Genomic DNA, 17006 nt, shown 5'->3' with positions numbered 1-17006 from the left:
CAGCCCAGTTCCTGACAAGCCACAACCAGATTCCTAACAGGCCATGGACTGTTACTGGTCCACAGCCCCCAGAGGATGGGGCCTTCTGCTTTATAAAACAAATTCTCAGCTGGGCGCGGTGGCTTATGCCTGTCATCCCAGCATTTTGGGATACCAAGGCGGGTGGATCACTTGAGGTCAGGAGTTCAAGACCAGCCTGGCCAACATGGTGAAATTCCGTCTCTACTAAAAATATAAAAATTAGCCAGGCATGGTGGCGCACACCTGTAATCCCAGCTACTCGAGAGGCTGAGGCAGGAGAATCGCTTGAAACCAGGAGGCAGAGGTTGCAGTGAGTCAAGATTGGGCCACTACACTCCAGCTTGGGCAACAGAGTGAGACTCGGTCTCAAAAACAAACAAACAGGCCAGGCGCAGTGGCTCACCTCTGTAAATCCCAGCACTTTGGGAGGCCAAGGTGGGCGGATCACCTGAGGTCAGGAGTTTGAAACCAGCTTGGCCGACATAGTGAAACCCTGTCTCTACTAAAAATACAAAAATTAGCCAGGTGTGGTGGCAAGTGCCTGTAGTCCCAGCTGCTCCGGAGGCTGAGGCAAGAGAATTGCTTGAACCGAGGAGGTGGAGGTTGCAGTGAGCCAAGATCATGTCACTGCACTCCAGCCTGGGAGATAGAGCGAGACTCCATCTCAAAAAACAAAAATAACAACAACAAATCAAATTATCATGGCCCAGAGAGCTTCACCCATAGATCTGAAGTGAACAGTCTCATGGAAACTATTTCTTTTCAGCAGCAGGTTTAGTTACAGAACAGAACAGGGCCAGATAAGACCCCAAACAGGGGACACTAGCTGTAATTCTGTGCTGTGGGCAGGGACTCCACCAGTCTTAATAATGCATTCACCTACAACAAGCTAGAGCTCAAGAGAACATTTTGAGTCCTAATAATGAAATGTCATCATTTTGTTGTGACATGTATTTCATTGCAAAATTCTCACTCCATTTTAGAAAGACAGCTATTCCTTTAGATATTTTGCTACTTGAAATCCTTTATAGGATATAGTTTAGGGTTAGTAGCCAAAAATGGCATGGAGTTTTGGCCTAAAAATCTGCACACTTAAGAAGAAAATAATCATATGTTGGTAAAAATATTTTACAACAGAAGTGTTCTTCTTTCCATTTTTTTAGAGACAAAGTCTCACTGTGTTGCCCATGCTGGGGTGCAATGGCTATTCTTAGGTGTGATTATAACACACTGCAGCCTCAAATTCCTGGGCTCAGCTGGGACCACAGGTTTGAGCCATGGCTCTTGGCCCTGCCATTTTCAAAAAGGCAAAAGTCCAAGGGAGGAGGGGGAAACGGGGAGTTGTTCAATGGGCATAGAGTCTCAGGCTGACAAGATGAAAGAGTTCTAGAGATCTGTTGCACAACAAGGTGAATATAGTTAACACCACTGAACTCTATGCTTAAAACTGGGTAAGATGGTAAATTCTTTAAAAAACACAATTTTAAAATAAATTTAAAAGATGGAAAAAAAAGACAAAAACCCATGAATACTGTTAGTGGTCTCAAAATACCATTTCCCACTATAAGCAACCAGGACTCCTTGGAGTCTGGGGTAGAAAATGTACAAAATGAGCCTAAAACACTTTGTTATATTAGATAACCAATTTGAAGACGGTTCCACTGATCAAAGATAGGTGTTTCTAGTTTCCTATAATGGCTGTAACAAATTGCCAAAAGATTTTGTGACTTAAAACAACATAGGCTGGGCACAGTGGCTCATGCCTGTAATCCCAGCACTTTGGGAGGCCAAAGCAGGCGGATCACCTGAGGTCAGGAGTTCGAGACCAACCTAGCCAACATGGTGAAACCCGTCTCTACTAAAAATACAAGAAATGAGCCAAGCATGGTGGTGGGCATCTATAATCCCAGCTACTTGGGAGGCTGAGGCAGGAGAATTGCTTGAACCCAGGAGGCGGAGGTTGTAGTGAACCGAGATTGCACCACCGCACTCCAGTCTGGACGACACAGCAAGACTCCATCTCAAAAAACAAACAAAAAACTGTAAATGTATTCTCTTACAGCTCTGGAGGTCTGAAGTCTGAAATCAGTTTCACTGTACTAAAGTCAAGGTGTCAACAGAGGTGGTTCCTTCTGGAGACTAAGGGGAAGAATCTGTTTCCTTGCTTTTTTCAGCTTTTAGAGCTACAATCCTTGTATTTCTCCATCTTCAAAACGCATAGCTTCAATCTCTGCAATCTCTGCTTCCATCATCCCATCAACTCTTTCTTTTTTTTTTTTTTTTTTTTGAGATGGAATCTCCCTCTGTTGCCAAGCCTAGAGTGCAGTGATGCGATCTCAGCTCACTGCAGCCTCTGCCTCCCGGGTTCAAGTGATTCTCCTGCCTCAGCCTCCTGAGTAGCCGGGACTACATGCATGCACCACCACGCCCAGCTACTTTTTGTATTTTTAGTAGAGATGGGGTTTCACCATATTGGTCAGGCTGGTCTTGAACTCCTGACCTTGTGATCCACCTGCCTCCTCCTCCCAAAGTGCTGGGATTACAGGCCTGAGCCACTGCACCCAGCCCATTTCATCACCTTCTGCTCTGATTTCATGCCTCCTTCTTATAGGGACCCCAGTGATTACAATGGACCCAGCTGGGTAATTCGGAACAATCTGAATTAAAATCCTCAATTTAATCACATCTGCAAAATTCCTTTTGCCATGTAAGGTAATATTCACAGCTTCCAGTGATTAGAAGGTGAACATTTTGTGCCATTATTTAGCCTATCTATATAACTATATGAACATTAATAAGATAGTAACTGCAATAAGTTGAAATACTTTAATATATTTAAATCCATAAGCTCCTAACATTATATTTATTTATCGTTTTTGTGAGACAGGATCTACCTCTTTCACCCAGGCTGGAGGGCAGTGGCATGATCACAGCTCACTGCAACCTTAAACTCCTAAGCTCAAGCGATCCTCCCTCCTGAGCCTCCTTGGACTACAGGCATATACCCCTATACCCAGCTAATTTTTTCAGTTTTTTCTTAGAGACAGGGTTTCACTGTGTTGCCAGGGCCAGTCGCAAACTTCTGGCATTAAGCAATCCTCCCCTTGGCCTCCCAAAGTGGTGGGATTACAGGCATGAACCACCGTGCCCCACCTCATAACATATTTTTTAAGTCTACTTATCAATATATGATGCTAGGAAACCAAATCTATTTTTAAAACTGGCAAATAAAAGGACAGAATCAAGCATTTATCCTGACTTTTCTATACAAACTGAACTACTCAGTTACCAAATAGCAGACAGGGGCAAATTTCTCTTGCCTTCTTGTGCTTTTAGCTCTATTTTTAGAAGTATTTCAGCTAATAAGTGAAAAGGGAATAATAGAATATAACCATTTTTCAACATCTAATGAATTGGTGGACTTAGGCATTGAGCATCAATGGTTGCTACCTTCACAAAGAGACAAAACAATATTACGTACCTCTTCATGGGAGAACATTACGGTGACTGGCCTCCAAATAGCTCCCAGTGAGCCTTACCTCCTGGTGTACATGTCCTTGTGAATCCCCTCCAACATCAAATAAGGCTGACTGTATAACCAATAAAGTATTGTGCAATGACAGTGTGCAAATTTCATGTAGGTCACACAACACATTGTATAACCTTACTCTCTTGGATCACTTACTCTGGGAGAAGCAAGCAGTGCTAAAGAGAGATCCATGTGGTGAGAAGCGGAAGCCTCCTGCCAAAGAGCTAGTACCACACTGTCAGTCATGTAAGTGAGCCATCTTGGAAGTGGGGGTTCCTCATGCCCCAGTTCAGCCTTCAGATGACAGCAGCACCAGCTACCTCCTGAGAGACCTAAAGCCAAAACCACTCAGCTAGGCCACTCCTCATTTCCAGACCTACAGACACTGTGCAGTATTAGAGATGTTTATTGTGGCTTTAAGCCTGTAAGTTTCAGGGGTAATTCATTATGCAGCAAGATAACAAATATGATCATCTATAAAAGTAGTTTTGTCCAAAATAATCAAACCTCACTCTGATGAAGTTTTAAGATCTACTTACCTATTTATAGGAAGTATAGAAGACAGAGAAACATGTTAGAATACAGCTCAGGGATACAAGTAGAAAATCTAGACCATGAGAAGATCTAAGTGACAAAAACTATTTCTTCAACAGATAATTTGCAAGGGAAAAAAAAATGAAAATGGAAAGGCCTGGCCAGATGCAGTGGCTCACATCTGTAATCCCAATACTTTAGGAGGCCGAGACGAGTGGATCACTTGAACCCAGGAGTTCAAGATCAGCCTGGGCAACATGGTAAAACCCTGTCTCTACAAAAAAAAATACAAAAATTAGCCAGGCATGGTGGCACACGCCTGTAGTCCCAACTACCCTGGAGGCTTGAGGTGGGAGGATTGCTTGAGTCTGGGGGGTGGACTCAATGTCGAAATGTCTTCTAGATGTCTTTTAGAAGAGCCTTAAAAACCATTTAAACAATTGGTGTGTGTAAGATATGAAACTTATTTGGAGATATATACATATATATATATAATTTTTTAACCAACTCTTCATTCTATTCTGATTATTTGAATTTTAAATCAAACCAAATGTGGGAAAAAATTATGAAGCAATTGGAAATTTAAACAGACTGATAGATTGATGACATTAGGGCTGTGGGGTTTTGTTTTTGTAGATCTGATAATGGTATTGTGGCTACATTTTTAAAGAAGTCCTCATCTGGTAGAGTTACAAAAGTAAATATTTAAGAAAGAAATATTATTATGACTGGAATTTGCTTCCCCCAAAAAGTAGAGGGCAAATGATTAGGGTCTAGATGAAACAACAGTGACTATAAATGGTCATTGTTGAATCTGGATGATAGAGTCATGCAGGTTCACTGTACTCTTCTACTTTTGTGTTTGAAATTCTCAATAAAAATAAAAGCAAGTTCAAGGTGTTCTAAAAAAATCAGAATAAAATTTTTACAAATACATTCAAGCTAAGACTGTCATTCATATCTAATGGCCATCTTGTTACTTTTGCTTCCAAAAGCCTTTCAGTACAGTGAAATCTACATTAGAGAAAAGGATTGAAATATTTTATTGTTAACGGGGTTATTACCTGATGTAACCCAGATGTCAGCTAGGATCACCCTGCCTTTTCACACGCAAATAGGTGACTTTTGTGATGCAAATAAGTGATTCACCTTGGCTAGACAGTGAGAGATTCATTACCTTCCCAGTCTTCCTGAGATTACTCTGCCTGAGGCAGTAGCAAAGTGGCATGAGGGAGGTGCCTATGTTTCTCCTCCTAACCTTGGCCTGAGTTGGTTCTGCTGATTATTTCAGTGATGAATCATCCTATTATCCTATGCATGCTGATCCTTTCTCTGTCCTAGTTTCTCACTCCAGATCATGCCCTTGAGATGTCACCTTTCCCACTTGGTGTAAGCATATTTTCCCCCTAGACTACCAAGTTGTCTTCTGAAGAATTATTCTGATATCAACCAATAAAAACAAGTTTTTCACTCCACTACACAGTGATAAAATACCTTGAAATTTCTTTTTAATTGCATCCTTGGATGTTGCACAGATCGTTTTACTTTTCAGAGGTGCTAGTTCTCGTGCCTACAAAAAAAAAAATCAACTCTTCTGTTCTGGATTCTTTTTTTTCCAAAGCTTGCATCATACAAAGCATAGCAACAATCTTTTCAGGAAGCATTCCCACAAAATGCTTGAAAGGACCAGTTATGGTTACACCAACATCTCCAACCAAGATCTCCTTGCCTTCTTCTAAAATGATGCACTTTTTGTCTGCACTGAGACAAAAAATGACAGCCTTCTTTCTTTTCTTGATTTCTTCTGGGGGAGCTGGTGGGCAGTGAGTCTGCAGGGCGTCCTCTTCACGGCTGCGGGACTGAGAGCACAGTGATAAAATGATCACATGGATATAGAACATGTAAATGTTAGATATGAATTCTAAATTTCTCTTCAAAGAATCAATATGTATGTTCAATTCTTCGCCTTCTACTTTTAAACTTAACTTCCTCGTAAAGCAACCTTTTCTGATTACCTGCTCCACCCTGACTCATTCCAGTTACCTGCTCATTCTCCACAACCATTTTTCCCGCCAAACCACTCACCCTATCACTCTCTTTAAATTAGCCAGTCAGAATTAGTTTAGCCTGTGTGGTCTAACCCTAGCCAATAGGAGAACAACAGAGCAGCAGGGACCACGTGTGTCAGGAATAAGACCCCCTTTTCCTCCCTTGTCCAAGTGTGCACTCAGCATTGCTCTGTGAGGGTGCACCCTTCTATAGAAGTAAACTGCCTTGCTGAGAAGAAAAAAAATACAATTTTATATTTGAGTGCTATTTCTTTTGCAGCACCAAAACTTTATTTATAACATAAAGAAATATATTGCACTTAAAACAAGTTATGAAGAGAGGCAATATTAGAAGAGATCTTTAAAATGTAAACAATGCTATTTTTTCTAGGGGGAACTAGGAGTGATTTTTCCTTTTTTGTTTTTGAGATGGGGTTTTGCTCTGTCACCCTGGATGGAGTACAGTGGTGCAATCCCAGCTCACTGCAGTCTTGATCTCCCAGGTTCAAGCGAGTCTCCCACCTCAGCCCCCCAAGTAGCTGGGATTACAGGCAAGAGCCACCACACCCAGCCTCTTTCTTCCTTCTACTTTCTAATGTATTCATAATAAACATTTGATCATGGAATAACTTTTTATAGAAAGATATCTCTTATCTTAGCGGTGTCCAATCTTTTGGCTTCCCTGGGCCACTTTGGAAGAATTGTCTTGGGCCACACATAAAATATACTAATGACAGTAATGAGCTTAAAAAAAATCTCAAAAATAAAATGTAAGTTTACGAATTTGTGTTGGGCCACATTCAAAGCCGTCCTGGGCTGCAGGCTGGACAAGCTTCCCTTATCTAGTAGGTTGCTATGAAAAAAAAAGAAAGACATCTCTCATTCATTGCTAGGATACATCTAGGGGACAAAGGACAGAGGAGCAAGCAGGCAAAAACCCACCTTGAGCAGAAGATGGCACAGAGGAATGGCGGTGGGAATTCTCAGTCTGGTGAGCTGGACAATCCAAGCAGAGGGCAGGCTCTAGGTCTCAGAAAGACAGCTTTTCTGTCTTATCTCCTATGAGTAAGTTTCAAGCAGCCTGGGAGTTGAATGAGCTCTTTGAACAGATGTTCCTGCTGCTTCCCCATCAACCTCCCTCATACACATGTACGCCATAAAGTTTAAATTTACTATCATGGTGGCCATAGACAATGTTAGGTAGCTCCATAAAGACAGATGGGGTGTTTCGTTCTTAACTGTGATCTTAGTAACTAGCACAGTACTGGGCACTTAGTAAATACCTACTGATCTAAATAGTGTGGTTTGACGCCTCTTGTTCCTGGCTAAAAATCCTTGGCAAGAGTCAATCTCCACTTTACAATAGAGGTAAAAATCTTACAGTGGATATTCTTGACAAAGCTAGCATAGAGACAGCAATTTTACACAAGGTATTTTTCACCTAATAATAACAGTGGTTTTCCTACACCCATAGGGTGCCACCAAGGGAGGGGTGCACAGTTGGAGAAACAAATTAAGACTGCTGAAGACAACACTACTTACCATTTCCCTTATAGCTAACCACCAGTTCAACTGTACATGAATGTTCTTACGGGCAATCATGCCAGGAGTTAGGCAAAAACCTGTGTTCTGAACCAAAGAAGACTTAAAACTGCTCCCATAATTTGTGAATTTCTTGAAATTTTGGGGTTTTTAAAAAATTTTTTAACAACTGGTAATCAATTTAAGAAAACAGTTGACTTAAGCATTTGCAGTGGTGACTTCCATCTCAACTCCTGGCTCAATACTGACGGAAGTAATCTGCTTAACCGTCTGAGGACTGTGCAAGTCAATGAGTCGCTTGTGGATTCTCATCTGGAAACGATCCCATGTCTTAGAACCTTCACCATAAGTTTTTCTTGTAGTGATTCTCAAAGTCTTGGTAGGCATTCAAACTGGTCCTTTCACTGATTCTTTTCCTTTGCTCCTCAGATCAAGTCAGCACACACCTTATCCAGGGATTTTACATTGCAACTCGTTAAGAGTGCTATGAATTCGGTGAATTGCCACCTCTGACTCCACGGGTGTTTTTCTGGTATCTTTAAAAGCCATGGCTGCTGCAAGGCTTCCTAGCCAGCTTCCTAGCCAGCTTCCTGACAGACTTGGTCCTCAGGCAAGAGCAAAGAAAAGGTGGACCACAGCTCCACACCACCTATGACTGTGTCTTCCTCAAAGAGAAAATGTCTTTTAATGTCGGAAAATATTTATACACTTAGAAAAATCCATACACAAAGAATAAAGTAACTCTCCCATTTGCTACTGACATCAGATCCCCAGTTTAGAGTCAACCACAGTAACAGAACTCTTACACTAGCATGAACATATTTATTCACATACCTTTTTCTAAAACACGAATGGTAGATACTACGTTTTGGTTTTCAAACATAGCTTGTTTTATTATAAACAAACATCATTCTCTGGAAATTAAAAGCTTTGATAATTTCAAATCATTTTTAACAATCAGTCACTAACAGAATGCAAAAGGCAATTTTATTATTATACATTAAAACGTAAATCACATTTAAGCACGAACACTAAAAAACAGGCTCATTTCTCATCTTTATGCTGTTTCTCTTCACTGGCTTCTTCCATATACAAAATACATTCTTCTTTGTCATAACCCATTAGATGGATAAAGTCTTCGCGGTTTGGAAAGAGCACTGGATTAACTAACAGTGATTTTGTTTTAGCATAAAATGTGGTAAACACATGTTTAGCATCTGGAATCTTCACATCATTCTTGTGAAACACTGTACTCGTTTCTGCAAGCATAGCATTGTAGGTAATGGCTTTATAAGTGTCTGTTGTGGCCTCATGGTACAATCGAATGACATAGCCTTTTGTAATAAAGTGAAGCAGCACTGGGGTGATCACCGTAAAGCTTCCCATGATGCCATAAAATATGATTTGAACAGGCAGAGGCACACTTTCAGAAATAGCATTATTTTGTGTAAAAAAGTATGGCAGAAATGTAAGGCCAATCAGACTCGTAGAATAAGAGAAACATTTCACACCTAAATGGGAAAAAAAGAGAGAGGATCAATACTTTTAAATTTTATAAAAGAATCAATCTATCCCATTAATTCTTCCATTTTTCTTCTTACTGTATCAGCTCAAGACAACAAAATCAAAAAGCTTATTATATTCCAAGCTCTGTTTTAAGGATTTTACATATTTTGACTTGAATGTCCCTGCCACTGACCATTAGAATGCACTGCCTCTCCAGGCAGGAAATCTGCTTTAGGGTTTAAGTGGCCCTACCTCAGTTCCACAATAAAGTAGTTAATATTACTTAAAGATCCTTACTAATATTGTACTATAAAAGTTGATTCAGATAGCAGATTATCAAACAAAACTCTCTATTAACAAGCACTCCAGTATATGTAATATAAAATATTCAAACATGGGAAATTCTATCAGGCTAAGTGCCCAGGATTAAAACAGCAAATCACCAGGGAAATAAAATCAGTAGTTAAAAAACATATGGGACGGCCAGGCGCATTGGCTCATGCCTGTAATCCCAGCACTTTGGGAGGCTGAGGCAGATGGGTCATTTGAGGCTAGGAGTTCGAGACCAGCCTGGCCAACATAGTGAAACTACATCTCTACTAACAATACAAAAATTAGCTGGGCATGGTGGCACGTGCCTGTAATCCCAGCTATTCAGGAGGCTGAGGCAGGAGAATCCTTGAACCCAGGAGGTAGAGGCTGCAGTGAGCCAAGACTGCACACTGCACTCCAGCCTGGGAGACAAAGCGAGACTCCATCTCAGAAAAAAAAAAAAAAAAAAAGAGAAACATATGGGAAAGGTATTCAACTTCTTTAGTAAGGAAAGACATTCAAGTTAAAACAATGAGATAAGCAGCCTGGCCAACCTTACGAAATCCTGTCTCTACTAAAAATACAAAAATTAGCCAGGCTTGGTGGCATGCACCTATAATCCCAGCTACTGGGGGTGCTGAGGCAGGAGAATTGCTTGAACCTGGGAGGTGGAGGTTGCAGTGAGCCCAGATTGTGCCACTGCACTCCAGCCTGGGCAACAAGAGCGAAACTCCGTCTCAATAAATAAATAATAAAAAATACAAATAAAACACTGAGATACCATTTTTACCTATTACCTTAGAAAGATTAAAAATAAATGACTTCTAGCAGAGTGCAGTGGCTCATGCGTGTAATCTCAGCACTTTGGAAGGCGTAGGCAGGAGGACTGCTTGAGACCAGTTTGAGACCAGCCTAGGCACCATAGGAAGACCTGTCTCTAGAAAAAAAATTTTTTTAAATTAGCCAAGGCTGGTCTGATGGTAGTGAGTTATCAGAACTTAAGATTGGTGTCACTGAAGTTGGTATACAATGCCCCCACTGCTAAATTTGACTAGCTTAAAAAAAAAAATCAGCCAGGTGTAGTGGCACACGTCTGTAGTCCTAGCTATTTGGGAGGCTGAGGTGGGAGGATCACTCGAGCCCACAAGTGAGGCTGCAGTGAACTATGAACCCACCACTGCACTCCAGCCTAGATGACAGAGACTCTGTCTCTAAAAAATAAAATTATTTTTAAAAAATGGCTTCTAAACTGTATACTTCAAAATGATTAAAGTGAAAAATTTTATGTTTATCTAACCACAATAAAAAATGACTTAAAATGTAAATTTACCTTACCTTTAATTTATAATTTTAATATGATCCTAATAAAAAATACCATCTGTTTGGAAAATAAAGTTGAGATCCTAAACAAGTTGATTATAAAGTTTATTTGGAAAAACAAAAGCAGCAAAAAATAAAAAAATAAACAAAGCAATGCGGGGAAGTTACCCCTTCCAAATATTAAAACATAATAGAGGCCGGGCGTGGTGGCTCACGCCTGTAATCCCAATACTTTGGGAGGCCAAAGTGGGTAGGTTACTTGAAGTAAGGAGTTCAAGACCAGCCTGACCAACATGGTGAAACCCTGTCTCTACTAAAAATACAAAAATTGGCCAAGTGTGGTGGTGCATACCTGTAATCCCAGCTACTCAGGAGGCTGAGCCAGGAGAATCGCTTGAACATAGGAGGCAAAGAGTATGGTGAACCAAGATCATGCCACTGCACTCCAGCCTGGACAACAGAGTGAGACTCTGTCTCAAATAAAAATCTAAAAATGCAAAGGTCTCTACATCTTATCAACACACCTCAAGAAAAAAAAATGAAAATCTAATTTTCCTTACGTCTTGTCATTAAGGGATGCCATAACAACAAGTAAGATACGGTAAGGACATTTTTACAATTAAAAGAGAAAAAAACAAAGTAAGTACCCCCACCTCCAATTACTTACCAAACACTGCTCGGGCCATATTGCCAGTATAAATTAGCCTTCCATCTTCTGATTTGTCAGACGGCGTATGTAAGCATCGAACATATCCTTCCCAACAAACAGGGATCTATTGAAACAGGGATCATTATAGTCGACCAACCTTCTTAAATTTTTTTAAGTTTTTTTTTTTTTTTTTTTTTTTTTTTTTTTTGAGACAGAGTCTTGCTCTGTCTCCCAGACTGGAGGGCAGTGGTGCCATCTCGGCTCACCACTGCAACCTCTGCTTCCTGGGTTCAAGCAATTCTCGTGCCTCAGTCTCCTGAGTAGCTGGGATTACAGGTGCCCACCACCACACCCGGCTAATTTCTGTATTTTTAGTAGAGACGGGGTTTCACCATGTTGGCCAGACTGGTCTTGAACTCCTGACCTCAAGTGATCTGCCACCTTGGCCTCCCAAAGTGCTGGGATTACAGGCATGAGCCACCATGCCCAGCTTAAGTGTATTTTTAAAACTGTAATGCAGGAGCAGCGGCTCATGCCTGTAATCCCAGCACTTTGAGAGGCTGAGGTGGGCAGATCACTTGAGGTCAGGAGTTCAAGACCAGCCTGGCCAACATGGTGAAACCCCATCTCTACTAAAAATGCAAACAATTAGCCGGGCGTGGTGTCTGGCACCTGTAATCCAGCTACTCCAGAGGCTGAGGCAGGAGAATCGCTTGAACCCGGGAGGCGGAGGTTGCAGTGGTCCGAGATCACACCACTGTACTCCAACCTGGGCAACAGAGCGCGACTCTGTCTCAAAAAAATAAAATAAAATTGTAATGAAGAGAACTTGTCACATGAGGTGACATAAGGAATTCTCCCAAACAATCTACAGAGTTAAAGAAATCAGTTGGCTGACAGAATGGCTTGCCTTAATTCTAGTCACAAGTAGAAAACTGCAGAGTTGGAGTTTGTTAGCTTTGCATCCCAGCTCTCAGGTTTCTAGGTCTAGTGTGACCTTGAAGAAGTAAAAATAGTAACAGTTTCTTCTATTCCACTGTTAATGAGGACATCATTTCCATTCTATTTAAATGCAACACCTTTTCAAAAAATAAATACATTTAGCTGGTGTAATGGAACACGTCTATAGCCCCAGCTACTGGGGAGGCTGAGGTGGATCACTTGAGCCCAGGAGTTTAAGGCCAGCCTGGGCAACATGGCAAGATCCCATCTCTAAAAAATAAAATTTAATTTTACTAAAATAATTTAAGTAAAATACTCTGCAAACTCAGATTATATTTAAACTCCAGGCCTTTTACAAATACTTCTAAAATATTTATATGATAGTATTAAAGAGATCAATTCTTTCTCTAAAGACCTTGTAAATACCGTGTATCCCCTGGTCCTCTTATTTCTTGACAAGAAATAAAATTTGGCTGGGCACAGCGGCTCACGCCTGTAATCCCAACCCTTTGACAGGCCGAGACAGGAGGATCATTTGAGGTCAGGAGTTTAAGATCAGCCTGGCCAACACGGTGAAACCCCGTCTCTACTAAAAATACAAAAAAGTCAGCCGGGGTGTGGTGGAGCGCGCCTGTAATCCCAACTACTGGGGAGGCTGAGGCTGGAGAATCGCTTGAACCCGGAAGGCGGAGGTTGCAGTGAGCCAAGATCACGTCACTGCACTCCAGCCAGGGTGACAGAGCAAGACTTCACCTCCAAAAAAAAGAAATAAAATTTACTTGAAATCCTACATCAAATTTCAACGGAACAGAAGAGTTCCCCAAACATCTGAAAATGAGTTTCACAGTGTATACGCTTCAAAATGTAAAAGGCATGCCTAATTCCTCAATGCTGAAATGTAATTAGATTCCAATTTCCATTTTAAGCATTGCTTCCAAGTTTTAACCAGGTTTGCCAATCCTGATATTTTACAGAGTAGAATTAGAAAACAATTTATTCAGATCAAAATAAAAGAATTAACATCTGCATCCCCCTTTTCCCAGTGACCAAAGTAATTCTTAAAAGTACAGCCACCTCAAAAAAGTAGAACAAGCTCAAAGTCAGGTTAACCTGGGTCTTTCGGTTCTATTTCCAGGTGCTGCATCCAATTTTTTACAAATTAACACTTCTAAGCTTCTGCTCAAGGGCAGAAAAGGAACTACATATAGTTGTCACCACAAACCCTCTGGATTTGAAACCACCATAAAAGTAAGCACTTTCCAGCCGTTCTCCTGGACTTGCGGAGGCTGAGGACCCCGGGGCCCTCGGCCTGCTACTTCTGCAAGCCCCGCAGAGGGGGCTCCTCCCGCGCTCCAGCCACGGACACCTGAGAGAGGTCGCAAAGAGCCGCAGGGGCTCCCCAGCCCCGACGCGACGTCCCGCCTTCCCCGCCTCACTTGGGACACCAGACCTCGGACGCCCTACCTGCGCTCGGCCCGGACGCCGGAGAAGGCGCGCGGCTCCCCAGGGCCCCGTACTCCAGGCGGCTACCGGCCCCGAAGGCCCGCTGCAGGAGGACCTCCGGGAGACAGAGGCCCGGGGACCTCGGAGCGCGGCGGCCGCACACAATGCAGTCCTCCTTCCGCAGAGACGCAGTTCGACCGCCCACGGGCGGCCCAACGCCAGAAACAGCATCCCGCGGGTGACGAGCGGCTGCGGACGCCCCACCTGCAGGAGCCCAGCCCTACGAGACACGGCTTCCCACCCGACTGCGGCACAAGTGGCGCATGCCCAGCCCGGGACGCCTGACGGGCAGCTGGGCTGCCCGCGCGTGCGCAGAATCTACCGCCCGCCTGCCGCCTTCCCGGCAGCGCGCGTTATCCGCCAGCTGAGCTGGGAGTCCGCGGCTCTGTCCTTGGCTGAGCGGCTCCTCCTTCCTAGAATTTTACCTTCTTTATAACAGTGTGGAGGGGCAGAGGGCTGTACGAGAATGACAAAGCCCAGAAGCCAGGGTTAAATCTTTTTTTTTTCTCGTGGACATAACTAAAAACTGTTTCCTTTGTGGAAAATGATTCTAGCCTGTTGGCACAGAAGGAAGAATATACGATTTGAACAAAAATGAATGATAATTTAATTGAATCATCGGGTTGAGGAAAATAAATGGAATTTGTTTATGTAATATTGATAGGTGTTATCAGATTTGTCTTCAGAAATCATTCACATCCATATACACACTGATTCATTACTTGTTAAAGAGGTACTGAGTCTATTGCCAGGACTGAGCTAGGAGCAAAGGATACAAAATACTAGATTAAACTAGGAATCCACAGTGCTTAAATAGTGGAGGAAAACACCTGAAAATTGGCTAGAATATAATGTAATATAATTGAGACACCGCAATATACAAAATGTGGCCGGCCGTGGTGGCTTGCACCTGTAATCCCAGCGCTTTGGGAGGTTTAGGCAGGAAGATCTCTTGAAGCCAGGAGTTTGAGACCAGCCTGAGCAATACAGGGAGACTCCGTCTCTACAAAAAAAAAACAAAAAAAAACCAACCTGAAACAAAAATAAGCCACACATGGTAAGTGTGTGCCTGTGGTCCCAGCTACCCAGGACGCTGACATGGTAGGATGGCTTGAGCCCAACGTCGAGGCTTCAGTGAGCCAAGACCACACCACTGCACTCCAGCCTGGGCCACAAAGTGACACCATGTCTCAAAAAAAAGAACAAACAAATGCCACAGACGTACAAAGAAGAACATGATTAATTTTGCCTCAGAATGTCTTCAGACTGGCTTCACACTTAGCTCAGTCTTGAAGGATGAGCATCTTAGTAATAGAGACACACTTTTGTTTACCAGTGCAGAACTATAACTGTTTTTGACTTGGCATGTTATTTGCACTGGAGAGGAACAAATTCATAGTCTAAAATAATGTGTGGCCAGGGGCGGGAGCTCACGCCTGCAATTCCAATACTACATGGAGGCCCAGGTGAGAGGATCCCTTGATTCCAGGAGTTTGAGACCAGCCTGGGAAACAAAGTGAGACCCTGTCTCTACAAAAAATTTTTAAATTAGCTGGGCATTGTGGTGCCTGCCTGTAGTCCCAGCTACTTGGGAGGCTGAGGTGGAAGGATCACTTGAGCCCAAGAAGTTGAGGCTGCAGTGAGCCCTGATTGCACCACTGCACTGGGTGACACAGCTAGACCCTGTCTCAAAAATAAAAATAAAAATAAATCAATACAACAATATGATCATGTTGGCAACTCCAAATATTGTCTATTGGGGGGAGTATTCAGAAGGAGATAATGATAATACCGCCATATGGATAACTTTATTTTATAAAAGTTAGCTTCTACTTACATTTTGTTTCTTTTTATTTTAATATTTGTTTTAATAGTAGAGATGGAGTTTCACCATATAACCCAGGTTGGTCTCAAACTCCTGAGGCTCAAGCTATCCGCCCACCTCAGCCCCCCACAGTGCTGGAATTACAAGGGTGAGCCACTGTGCCTGCCTTTTATTTTGTTTTTGAGATAGGGTATTGCTCTGTCGCCCAGGCTGGAGTGCAGTGGCACCATCATAGGTCACTGCAGCCTTGACCTCCCAGTCTCAAGTGTTCCTCTCGCTTCAGCCTGCCAAGTACCTGGGACTACAGGCCACGTCACCATGCCCAGCTAATTTTTGTATTTTTAGTGGATACAGGGTCTCCTTTTGTTGCCCGGGCTGGTCTTGAGCTCCTGGAATCAAGGGATCCTCCTGCCTAGGCCTCCCAAAGTGTCAGATGAACCTGAGCTACCACATCCGGCCTATTTACATTTTTAAAATTCTTCTGTTTAGGGTAATTCATTCACAATCAATATTCACTCTATTATTTTGCTGATATATTTAAAATTTTCATATAAAAATGTTTTTCTAAACTATATTGAGAGAACTCAAATTTTTTTATCTTCTGTAAAGCTGTTCCCCCTACAAATACTGTAAGTAAATGAAAATAAAAACATTTGTTTGATCTATTTCTCAAAATTTCTAAATAGATAAAATGAGATTATATTCTGAAAACTCTGTACCATAGATTTACATAGAATTATTATTTATGTTAGATGAATTTTCCAGTTCCAGTAAGTTAGAGACATTTGTTAAATATAAACTAATGGGATTTTAGAATGATTTTAAGGATGTTTTTAGGCCGCACGCAGTGGCTCAGGGCTGTAATCCCAGCACTTTGGGAGGCCAAGGTGGGCAGATCACTTGTGGTCAGGAGTTTGAGACCAGCCTGGTCAACATGGTGAAACCCCGCCTTCACAAAAAACACAGAAAAAAGTTGCCCGGCCTGGTGGAGCACACCCGTAATCCCAGCTACTCAGGGGGCTGAGGCACGAGAATTGCTTGGGCCTGGGAGGTGGAGGCTGCAGTGAGCCGAAATTGCGCCACTGCACTCCAGCCTGGGAGACAGAGCGAGACACCCTCTCAATAAAAAAGAAGGAAAGAAAAGAGAAGAGAAAAGAAAAGGGGCCTACAGCCTCCTCATCTGCACCTCCATGCCTGTCCTCCCCACCAAACTCTACTTCGAGCTACCATTACAGCCAAAAAATCTTTGTTCTGATTTCTGTAAAGGCTTGGAAA

General features: G+C 42.3%; 1 protein-coding gene across 1 annotated transcript; it reads right to left on the bottom strand.

Annotated features, from left to right (window-relative positions):
• Positions 1-8540: 8540 nt before the first annotated feature.
• On the bottom strand, positions 8541-14213 carry TMEM70 (transmembrane protein 70). The gene is made up of 3 exons (XM_055286526.2): positions 13868-14213; positions 11480-11585; positions 8541-9185 (listed from the first exon to the last, which is right to left on the bottom strand). Exons 1-3 carry the CDS (start codon positions 14075-14077, stop codon positions 8719-8721), a joined length of 783 nt encoding a protein of 260 aa, XP_055142501.1. The 5' UTR covers positions 14078-14213; the 3' UTR covers positions 8541-8718.
• Between the last annotated feature and the right edge of the window lie 2793 nt (positions 14214-17006).

The sequence above is a fragment of the Symphalangus syndactylus genome, chromosome 7, assembly GCF_028878055.3.
Source record: "Symphalangus syndactylus isolate Jambi chromosome 7, NHGRI_mSymSyn1-v2.1_pri, whole genome shotgun sequence".
Lineage (NCBI taxonomy): Eukaryota > Metazoa > Chordata > Mammalia > Primates > Hylobatidae > Symphalangus > Symphalangus syndactylus.
This window is presented reverse-complemented; position numbering and strand designations above follow the sequence as displayed.

Bases quoted from the DNA above. Each gene is read 5' to 3' on its own strand.
- TMEM70 (XM_055286526.2), bottom strand. From the start codon at position 14,077: ATGCTGTTTCTGGCGTTGGGCCGCCCGTGGGCGGTCGAACTGCGTCTC. The intron at 11,586-13,867 runs GTAGGGCGTCCG...CTGTTTCAATAG, and splicing joins GGCGTCCGGGCCGAGCGCAG to ATCCCTGTTTGTTGGGAAGG. The intron at 9,186-11,479 runs GTAAGTAATTGG...TTTCCCATTTAG, and splicing joins TATGGCCCGAGCAGTGTTTG to GTGTGAAATGTTTCTCTTAT.